The sequence below is a fragment of the Hippoglossus hippoglossus genome, chromosome 8, assembly GCF_009819705.1.
Source record: "Hippoglossus hippoglossus isolate fHipHip1 chromosome 8, fHipHip1.pri, whole genome shotgun sequence".
In the NCBI taxonomy this organism is placed as follows: Eukaryota; Metazoa; Chordata; class Actinopteri; order Pleuronectiformes; family Pleuronectidae; genus Hippoglossus; species Hippoglossus hippoglossus.
This window is the reverse complement of record NC_047158.1, coordinates 14,721,083-14,731,639: the sequence shown is the minus strand read 5'-3', so window position 1 is coordinate 14,731,639 and position 10,557 is coordinate 14,721,083. Positions and strand designations below refer to the sequence as shown.

Below are 10,557 nucleotides of genomic sequence, written 5' to 3'. Positions count from 1 at the left end.
TTTTGTTGCTTTGGTAAACAGCTGCTGCAAACATGTTAACTGTCGGCTAATGCTTATTCAAAACACAACAATATGAAATGTATACTGCAAAGAGAAATAAAAAAAACCTAAAGTTTAAAACAAAGACATGCAGACGTTTGTCCTCTCGGACTTCTGACAACAGAAATCAATGACTTCTGAATGTTACTGGTTGATTTAAGACATAAATGCTTCCATGAAGTTTTGGTATTGCTCAGTGACACAGTACAGTTCATGCCCAATTCTTTTGTTAATGCATTTCACAGTGTAACGTCAAATTAGGACAACATTACCTGCCCAATGACTCAAATGTAACAGTCCAATTGCCTTATTTTCTAACATATAGGTTCATTTCTGTATGACAGACAGAAGCAGGGTACTGCAAATGCCATTCCGAACGGCAAGTCTAGCTCCTTTATATAAAAAAAATACTACAAACGGACGACATGACATGATTAGGAAACATAAGACACATGTGACCCCTCTGTCCCATCTGGATAAATAAAATCTGTTTACAAACTGTGATCAAAAGTATCAAAAGATGAAACATGTTTAAAAAACTAAGGTGGTGTGCTCGGATGCACCTCTGAATTTTCCCCAGGGTGTCATTCAGTTCCTTTCATAGCTCGTCCCGTGCTGCGCTGTCCAGAGGAGACTGGAGCACATCCGAGTTCTGGGCCTCGGTGCTGATCTCAGCCTGCTCCTGGGTTTTTCCCGAGCGCGCCCTGTCCCAGTCTGTGCGGACCTTCTCGTTGTCCCACACCGTGGAGGTCTCCGTGTCGCTGATGTAGCCTGAGTCGCCCGTGTAGTGCGTCGGATACACTAGGAGGGGCTCTGCGGAAAATGCCTTCAGGTCCCTGCTTTCAAACTGCTCCATATAATCAGACCTGTGGAGGAGAAGGTGTCGTCAAGAAAGACAAAAACGGGCAAATCTCCTGAGCAGAAGTACATGTTGTGTGTGTGAGTACTTGTACGTGGTAGGGAGTGAACACTTACACAGGGTGTTTATCGAACATGATAGGGAGAAACTCATCCACTGGCAAAATCCTCTTTAGAGGTTCTGCTTTCAAAAGCTTCTCTGCACCTTGTAGCGATATCATATAACCAAGTGTCCAATATGAATAGTCTGCTTCCACTATGTTGTGAACATTAGGCACCGCTTTCTCTGGGTGATCCACTTGCATTCTCTTACGACCGATATAACTGAAAGAGAGAAAAGGTAAAGAACAAGCGAGACGATTAGAAAGGGAATCCAGGTGGAATTAAAGATGGCGACGGGAAGTGAACGCTCACATGAGATCCCAGTCCAGTCCTTCATCCTGCACCTCGCTCATCAAGTTCATTAGGCGACGCTTGAAGAAGATTTCGAATCGCAGGTCGTCTTCAATCACCAGAGAAATGGGTAAGCGTCGCTCCACGATCTGAGACCAGACACAGATTTATCAGTAAATCACTCATCTGTCTGTTTCAGATATTTTTTAAATGCTTGGCCTTTGCACGGGGGTTCACCTCTTTCCAGATTTTATGATGGGAAAGGAAACATCCCAGCTCTCCTTTTGTGAGTGGGCGCCCGTGATAAGGGTCACTGTATCCAGGGAGCATGTGGATGCCCATAGCATTAATTTCACTGATATTCATCGCCCTGAAATAGAGGCAATAACAAATGTCACAAATGTTAATAACAAAGAGCAGACACATGCTATTTAAAGGCACAGAATAAGTCAAATATTCATCTATCCGAATGAACTCACTTTCCATCTACGGCTGCAATGACCTTACAAGCGATCTCCTGCTCGTACAGTGTCCTCACCATTCGGTCCCGACGGTCAGTTCGCCTCTGCAGGTTTATCATGAACACCTATGCACGGGGCAATAGTGGAACCAGTCAGTGTAATTACAGACTTCTAACAGGAGGGGGAGGCACAAGCGCAGAGGTGGACAGAGGGCCATTTTTGCAGAATCCATCTTCGCCACACTCTTTACTCACCTCGTCAAATCCCAGTTTGTCAGGTTGTTTTGTAGGAACAAGTATGTATTTGGAAGGCATCACTGGGGAATTTCGCACTACATCGTGAGAGGGAAGATGGATGCAGAAATGGTATGAATGATACGTAGAAGACCTCTGCTGGAAGTAATCGTTAGATGGAGCAGCAGCAAGTAAGTAATGATTTAAAGCTGTGGTGGGGTGGGGGGGAGCCTGAGTCTGAATGGAGGATACTCACCATTCACCTCCAGGACAGAGTGCAAGAAGCTGTCGGCTTCATCTCGCAAAGTGTTATGGGATCGAAGGGGCACAGGGAAGTATCCGTAGGTCTCTCTGTTGCATACAAACATTTGAACCTCTGTGGAGAGCAGGAGACGGAGATGTTTTCTCGATTCCAAATCTACATTTCAATCAACAGGTTTAGATCCATGCACTGAAGGGTGTAATACCTGCCATCCGAGCGGAGAAGGCAAACACGATTATGTCATCAAAAGCCCAGTTGTACTCTGGGTGTGGTGGGTGAAAGGCCAACTGTGTGGACGCCTCTTTCCTGAGGTCTATCAGGAAGGTGGAGTGGACCATGGGTACGGCGAAGCAGCCCCTACGCACGCGCTTCCTCATGGGTAGGTAGGCCGGCGTGCGCTTATAGTAACCCTGAATGGGCAGAGTTGATTAGCAGTTGAGTTCAGAGGGTTCATTTCAAGCAACCACGCTCTCTTTGAAAATAGCTGACATTGCGCCAGAGTACCTGTGAAGTCATGCCACACCAGAAGTTTGAATAGGCCGCACGGGATTCCAGCATTGGAGCGATGATGGTCTTGTTCTCCTGCATGAGCTTCCAGACCATGTCGGGATTGGTGAGGAGGTTATCGCAGTCCGCCAACTACACGAGGAAGAGAAGATAAACTGTGAAATATGTCTGTGAATGTGTGTTATACTTTAGAATGACTCAGAAATCAGAAGAAATGTTAAAAGGTCAAATGTGGCACTAAAAACATCCCCACAGACTTCTGTTTTTAAGGCCATGTGATGAGTTTCCAAATGTTTGTATGGTGAAATTATTGTAATTCTGACTATTTTGTTTGAAAATTATACCCCGCTGAGGCTCGGCAAAGTGGCCCGGACTGTGCAAAGAATTAAAAAAATATGATTCATGTCGTGTCAAAGCTTTGTGCATCCAGATGAAGCAGACTGGATAAACTTTAACCATAGGAGACATACAAAAAAGTGGGTAAACTTTCAACACTGGTCCTGGTGTTTAAATTACAAATGTTTTGGTGCCTTGTCCTCCACTCTGTACTTAACCTCCTGCTGCTATTATGGAACAATAAAGATAGTCTGGGTAGCAGCATTGGCTCGCTTCTTAAAATGGAAATGTTTTCAGTGCTACTGTGCCTGTAAAGAGCAGTTTTGTTGGCCTACCATAAAGAAGTCGGCCCACATCTCACGAGCCGACTCCAGCGCCACTTGCCGGAGCTTCATGACGTGGTCATAACGGAGGTCGCTCCATTGCTTTGGACCCTCTTCATCAGTGTAACGTCTGCAAGATACATATTAGACTGGTTTTATTGGCTCTGTGGAGCTTTTTCTTACGCAACATGAACTCCGTCACCTGATCTTGACCAACCTGGGTTCCTCTTTGGGCCTCCATTCCACATTATGGTAAAGGTTCTGCACCTTGACAAGCCAGTCACGCAGGATGACTGTGGTGTTGTCCTCGTTATGATCCGTCGCTACCCTGTCGGGACACAATAAATGTAAATGATTAGAATGAAGTGAGAGGGACTTAACTTAATCAACAACCGAGGACAGGAAAAGTAAAACAGTAACGACGGCTGAATGTCGCACCGGTGCCAAACTGGTTTCAAGCTGGGACAAGAGGTGTAAGATGATCCCAAGACTCAAATGACAATGGTTCTGTGTTCACTTTATGTATGCCCATTGTCTGCAGCTGTGGGAACTGACACAAGTGATAATGAGACGATATCACAGACGAAAAACACTGTCTATCTGGTTGATATGATTTTAAGGCCGATTATTACACTTTACAACAGAATTAGGGAAGTAAATCTTTGTCTGAAGCCCCTTAAAGCAGGAGAAGGAGAATCTGAACTGGCTAAAACCACATGTGGGGCAATAAAAGTTAAGAAAGAGACCTTGACTATTTGATCTAATGAGTCATTCTATCTGCTCTCTATTGGGAAAATGAGAAATTATGCCACAACATTCACAGTTTTCCATTTCTGTAGCCATGCAGGGTTTTTGTAGAGAGAACATCTGCACTACACTGAGCCAAGTTTGTGTTTTGACCATGTTCGCGACAGCCACAGTGGATCCTCTTGAAACATTTCACATGGATCCGTGAGAACACAGCAGCTCCATGCTAAACAATTTCCTCCCTCAATCCTGCTGTCCGCCTCAAGGTCTGGATTCTTCCACTGAAATAAATATTTGTTAAACCACGTACGACTGGTGCTCTGCAATGCATCTGCGAGTGGCGTCTCACATTTATTCTATCGTTGCTCCAGTGAAGCTGAAATGCAGAGCTAATTGCGGACCCTAAAGATTTAAGTGACAGTCTGGCCAATTTCTGCATCTGAGGCTTTGGCGTGTTTACAAGCAGCTGCAAAAGGCTTCAGCAAGAAGCGAGCTACACATAGTGTTATAACACTACAGCTGTTTGCATTTTCCAGATGTAGCTTAATGTGTTTGCAGGACATGTCAAAACAGGACTGCTCCTGCCTCAGACATATTTACAGAAGAGTAACTCCAACCGCCAAACCAGAAAGGATAAATTTAACATTTTCACTCACAAAAAGCCTCTTAACTTTATTGAGTGAAACTTGTTCATGGGGTTGGCGAGTGTAAAACACAGCTCTCTGAGCCCTCCAGGCACTCATGGAAACTGTTCCGAGCTCTGAGGGTATAAGCGTGGGTGGGCTGTTGGAGCTTGTTAAGTTGTTACGTGAGAAACGCCTCCCCTTCACTTCCCTCGTCTTTTGCCTGATGTTTAAATGGCCTGAAACATAAATTTGCACAACCCCCGGGGGGCGATTTGAAGAGTTAAGTTGTGAATGTATGTGACATATGACTGACAGTTACTGTGCAGATGTGTTGAAATGTATATACTTATATTTTAGATGCAATATCACATAGCATGTAGAGGGTCAAGTCAAGTTCAAGCCCTGTCTCTACAGTTAAAAGTTAAAGTTAAAAAAGCAAATCTGTCCTGTGTCGTGCTTTTTTAAACCACTTCATTATAACAGACATGAATGTGCTTAACAATGCTATGAAATAATGTAAAGTTAATGTAGTTGTTACTTAATTTCACATGATAGTAAATACTAGGTTAGAATATTTAAACGTTTTGCAAATCCAAGTTCCACAACCAGTTCCCTGCATGGGGCAAGTTTTACCAGATGGAGATCTCTCACACGATCATGTATGGGAGCCAGGAAGTTCCACTCCACAGTACTTTCCATTGTTAATGGAAAGTACAGATACCACAACATTTCACTTCTGATTTGTAAGTCAAATTAGGACTGGGAAATGTCGCAATATCAATAATTATCGCAATAGAATCTTCATGAATAGCAATATCTTAACTAATGTTTAATACATGCATCGATATGTTGTTTATACATTGTACAAAACCCAGGAGGAAGAATAACACAAGTTATAAAGAATATACTAAATGTTTAAAACCCCAACTTTCATTCAGGAGCAGGAATTAGTCTTTCAACTTAAAGGAAACGGCATTTATTGGGTTAAATATGGACTAGAATGGAATGAATGAATTCCAGACTTTTTGACCACATCAGATGTAAAATCACTCTTTGGTTAAATCACAGCTCCCCTCGTGGCCACATCAGGCCCGTCCCCTCCCCTCCACGTATACAGATCAATGCATGGCTCCTCTGATGAGCAGGGGCCAGATGTGCTCACCTCTGTCCAGCACACACTGGCTACATTCAGGTCACTGTGTGTGTGTGTGTGTGTGTGTGTGTCCATCCTCTGTGCTTTGTTTCCCTGTTTGTTGATATTGGTGGGACAATCTTTTTTTAAAACAAATATAACTTGCCTACATTCTTAACACCGTCATCTTCTGCAAGACCACCCCCCTTTTCAACTCGCCCCCCCTCACCCAGCAGCTTCAGCCCCACACACTTTCATGCAACATCATTATTTATTAAAGCACATGCATCAACACATCTGATCACAGACGAGCGACGGGGACGTTGGAGTTTTACTTCCAAGCTGCAGAAAAGTCAGAGGGTCCGAGTGTGGAGACTCACCACAGAGCCATCCGGTCCTTGGGATAGTTGAGGCGCTCGATGGTGCCGAGGAAGTAGGGCAGAGAGTGCTCCGAGTTCCGGCAGATGAGGGCTAAGAGGACCCGGGGAGCCAGGAGCGGGGACTCGGGGCTCCAGCGCTCCTCCGCAAAATATGCCCGGGCTGGAGCGCAGCAGGTCAGGAGCAGGAGGAGCGGCGGGGCGGCGGAGAGCCAGCGCAAGTTTGCACCGGGCATCGCGGCGATCAACTAAGGGATATCGTGATAAAAGCAATAGTAACAAGCCGGTAATCCACAGTGTTGAGAAGTCACCGCTTCACATTTCGCGGTCATCACAGAAAAAGTGGAAAAAATGTGTGAAGCTGCAGCGGCAGCGGGTCGTGATGTGACAACACGGCGAAGGGGAGCGTTAAAGGGCGGGGGCAGATCTTAAAGGGGACGGACTAGTGAACATGGATGCACAGGGAAGAAAAGACACAAGGGAAACGTTTAAAACTTTATTATTTGGTTTTGACTACGAATAAAAATACAAGTTGCAGGTGGTTTTAAGATGCACCAACGTTTGAAATGAGATTTTTTTTACATTTGTTTTAAGTGGTGTGAATGCAACTCTGAGCTCACGAGAAGAACAAACTGTTTCTTTACAGTTTCCCAATAAAGTCCCTTTGTCGGGTTAATGGACTGGTTTTTACGAAAATAAATGTTATAAAAGGCAAATGCACACATTTATATATCATTTATATACCACTTTACAGTATGTTTTTGCCCTTCACCCACATTCATACACTGCATCTATGTGCACTTTCTCTATGAGGATGAGGGACAAACTCTGCAATTCAGCCTGCAGAATAGAGGAGACTGGGATCAAGCCGTTGACCCTCTTGGTGAGAAGCCAAAAAGTCAGCCCCCAAAGATGAATATCCAGTTTCTTCAAATTCACAGTGACCAAAATGCCCCCACCCCCCAATATGTCCAAAGACATTGAGAAATACTCTGCTTACTTATATATGATGTGATTAAAAGCACATCAGATATGTTCTTTCAAATTTCAAAAGTTTGTTTCACACTCAAGTTCACTCTCAGTTTATGTGCACTACAAGCCTCCACTTCCCCCTTGTGTGTATAGCACAGCTAAACTATACATCTAGTTACAATACCTTCAATTAGCAAAACACATTGTGGAGTACTTTAAAGTAACTCACTCATACACTCAGGCGTCAAGCAACTTTGTTCATCTCCATATCCTATGTCCCCCCCCCCTTTAACTTTCATGTGAAACTGGGAATGTTCTGCACGGTTTTCCAGCCTCTTCATTCAAGGTTTTTTCGCGTCAGGGTCGAAAAGTCTCTACAGTTTGGCCCCTGAGCCCGGCCTCTCTACCTGGATGGTCAGGGAGGCGGCTGCAGGGTCATCAACAAGCCAGAACAGCTCGCCGTTGGTTGGGACGACGCGGGCTGCTGGGAACGCCGGACCCTCTCTACCCTCCAGCACTTCCTGCAAGAAGAAAATTACTGCGTTACAATACAACAGCAGTGTTGATTCAATGGTATGAATCAAATTTCTGCAGGGTCATAAAAGTGCTGAACCATAAATAATTTTACAATTTTAGTAGGAATTGGTGGAAAGGAAAAGATATTTGTTCTTCATTTTTTCCTCCTATTTTCCTCCTTTCTCCTGGTCCCATTCAATCTTTCAAACTGCAACTAGTGTTTCCTGTGATAGAACCTGCAGAAACCAGTTCAGCGGCTTTTCTTGCATTGTTGTATTTTTATCTCCATCTCATATTTAATGCCGCCTTTGTCTGGACCTGATTCAAGCTGATTTATCTCGTCATGGAAATAGCAGCTTTAAGATTCAGAATTTGAGTTGTGTGTGTTCAATAGAAGTCTCTAAGTGTTACCTTTAAAATTGGCGCTTTGCTTCCCCCAGTTGACACAAAAGCCACACAGCGGGCAGCGTTGACCACTGGAAAAGTCATAGTTACGCGCTGCGGTGGTGGTTTGGGAGAGTCGCTGATGGGGGCCACAATCTTCTTGGTTTCCTGAGTATGAAGTACACCCAAACCCAATCATCCATCATGTGTAATGTGAGCAGTCGTCAGAAAGTGCCATTGTGAGAACCAAGATTATACCGTTAGTGTCAAATATATGACGAGCCTCACAGACATGTAACCAGGCATGACAGTGCAGAACACAAGGCTCTCACCGAATACACAGCATGAATATAAAGAAACATCCATTGTCTGTATGTGAAGCAGATTCACTGGAGTACAGTCCTCACCTCCAAGAGAGGGTGGTCTGGGAAGAGAGAACAGGTGTGTCCGTCCGGCCCCATACCCAGCAGTAACAAGTCAAACACAGGGAAGTCGTCATCTGGGAAGGCCTGTGTGTTCGAAAGTAGCAAAAAAATACTGTTAAATATTAAAGCCTGAAAGAACAATCCCTGTGGGAATATGTAGCAATAACTGATCATTGAAATGTAACAAAACAGTACAGGGCAACTACAGATGATTCAAACTAACAATACCATCAGGGAGGCATCTGATCACCCACATATTTGTTCTAATGCATAACAATAACCCCAACCCCCCTGCAACAGATGGTATGGCCCAACAGAGCCCTGATCTGGCGGAACTCAGATCTCTGTATCATTTGCCTGAGCAGGGTGGTACAACTTGAAGGCATCACTGGCCAGCAAACATTACTTTGTCCCACAATCCATTAAACACTTTAACAACACATTGAAATGTGTTTTTTTGTATCATACTATTTATAAACTTTCTTATGTAGATGGGGATGGGCAATCGACAACATTTTTATTGTTTTCGGTTGGGATTTTGTACCACAGGGAGGACATTTCTGATCTTATTTTATCTTATCTTATTCAAGTCAGCCTTGGGGGGGAGCCATGGAGACACAGAAGACAATAAGACACCCTTAATCCACAGAAAATATAACTTTGGCAAGTTCTCCAAGTCTGTGATGCTTGGAAAAACCTACATCTTTAACACATTGCTCTGCGTGTAAGAGATGAGCGTACCTCTTTCAGTTTGCGGGTATAATCCTCAGCGCACTGACTGACGGGCAGAGAGGGATCGATGGTTAGGATCCCGCTGTCAGGGATGTTCACCTTGGAAAACAATTTACTCTGGAAAAGAAGCAAGAGGAGTTATATTCTGTTCTGAGAGAACAACGTAAATACACAAACACACTCCTGCACAGGTACCTTGTACAGCCCGTAGGTGCTCTCGGGATCATCAAAAGGAACCAGTCGCTCGTCACAGAAACCAGCCAGCCACTTGCTGCAGTCCAGCTCTGGCAGGGCGAGCAGCTCTTTGCCGAGCATGGACACGAGGCTTCCTCCAGAGAGGCCCAGGGTGAACCTGCCACGAGAGGCGATGGCCTTCTCGGCCCGGGACGTCACCAGACGGGCCAGCGCTGGACCAAGCTCCGCTGAGGAGGGGAAGACCACAACTCTTCTGTCAGCCATGACAACGGAATGAATGGAAATGTCTGAGAAGAAGAAAGACAGGGGAACAAATGTGTTTGAGCAACACATTTCAACAGGAAGTTTCAACAGTCTGTTATGCAAGTGTTCATGTTGCATCTCTCCTCTGACACATTACATAAACTACTTGTGTGTTGGTAAGTTAAAGCCTTATTCATTTCATTTATTCTAAAGTTGACTCTATTCTAGCTGAGGCTGTGCAGACAAGAGACTGGGGATTAAGCTACGAACCACAGGATATTGCTTTGACCATTTGTTGGGCAATACCCGGAAGAGGAGCTGATTTGTTAACATGAAAAATAAACCTGACATTTGACCAGAAACTCATCAGTTAAAAAACAATAAGCGTCATTACCTTGTTGGAGTCTGAGGTGCCGAGTGTCATGAAGAGGATTTTCAGTCGGCTAATGTAATTCGACGCACCACTTCCTCGAACGAGTTTTCACCAGCCAATCAGGTTCTGTGTTAAGACCGCACTGCATTCTGGTCAGTCGAGGATCTCCCACACAGACTGTTTGATCCACTAGTAATAAGTAACAAAAAAAAGGTTATTTATAAAACATCTAAGTATATTTGGAGCGATGTGACACAACACAGACTAATGTTTAAGTTTAACTCTTTCTCGATTGCAAAATACAAATCTTACAAGCAACAATCTTTTCTAAGATAAACATACTTCTGTGCAGGACTGTGATTACAGATAGAAGTACAAGTACAGAGCAAGTTTACAAAAATAAACAGAAAACCCCACAATAAA

The 10,557-nt window shown here is 44.1% G+C and overlaps 2 protein-coding genes across 2 annotated transcripts; both read right to left on the bottom strand.

Moving 5' to 3' along the window:
- Positions 1 to 187: 187 nt before the first annotated feature.
- Positions 188 to 7,179, bottom strand: colgalt1a (collagen beta(1-O)galactosyltransferase 1a). The gene is made up of 12 exons (XM_034593810.1): positions 6,298 to 7,179; positions 3,630 to 3,740; positions 3,425 to 3,542; positions 2,751 to 2,885; positions 2,452 to 2,656; positions 2,241 to 2,360; positions 2,006 to 2,082; positions 1,770 to 1,876; positions 1,528 to 1,660; positions 1,312 to 1,439; positions 1,015 to 1,221; positions 188 to 905 (listed from the first exon to the last, which is right to left on the bottom strand). The coding sequence occupies exons 1-12, from the start codon at positions 6,528 to 6,530 to the stop codon at positions 638 to 640; spliced, it is 1,842 nt and encodes a 613-aa protein (XP_034449701.1). The 5' UTR covers positions 6,531 to 7,179; the 3' UTR covers positions 188 to 637.
- A 235-nt stretch (positions 7,180 to 7,414) lies between these two features.
- pgls (6-phosphogluconolactonase) lies at positions 7,415 to 10,293 on the bottom strand. Its single transcript, XM_034593839.1, has 6 exons — positions 10,156 to 10,293; positions 9,519 to 9,805; positions 9,333 to 9,440; positions 8,574 to 8,675; positions 8,194 to 8,334; positions 7,415 to 7,787 (listed from the first exon to the last, which is right to left on the bottom strand). Exons 2-6 carry the CDS (start codon positions 9,780 to 9,782, stop codon positions 7,641 to 7,643), a joined length of 762 nt encoding a protein of 253 aa, XP_034449730.1. The 5' UTR covers positions 9,783 to 9,805; positions 10,156 to 10,293; the 3' UTR covers positions 7,415 to 7,640.
- Positions 10,294 to 10,557: the final 264 nt, after the last annotated feature.

Excerpts from the sequence above, each read along its gene's own strand:
- colgalt1a (XM_034593810.1), bottom strand. The coding sequence starts at position 6,530 with ATGCCCGGTGCAAACTTGCGCTGGCTCTCCGCCGCCCCGCCGCTCCTC. Across the intron at positions 2,361-2,451 it reads CTTCTCCGCTCGGATGGCAG|AGGTTCAAATGTTTGTATGC; the intron begins GTATTACACCCT and ends TGCTCTCCACAG. Across the intron at positions 2,083-2,240 it reads CTCTGTCCTGGAGGTGAATG|TGCGAAATTCCCCAGTGATG; the intron begins GTGAGTATCCTC and ends CTCACGATGTAG.
- pgls (XM_034593839.1), bottom strand. The coding sequence starts at position 9,782 with ATGGCTGACAGAAGAGTTGTGGTCTTCCCCTCCTCAGCGGAGCTTGGT. Across the intron at positions 9,441-9,518 it reads GCACCTACGGGCTGTACAAG|AGTAAATTGTTTTCCAAGGT; the intron begins GTACCTGTGCAG and ends CTTCTTTTCCAG. Across the intron at positions 8,335-8,573 it reads CAGACCACCCTCTCTTGGAG|GAAACCAAGAAGATTGTGGC; the intron begins GTGAGGACTGTA and ends CTTCATACTCAG.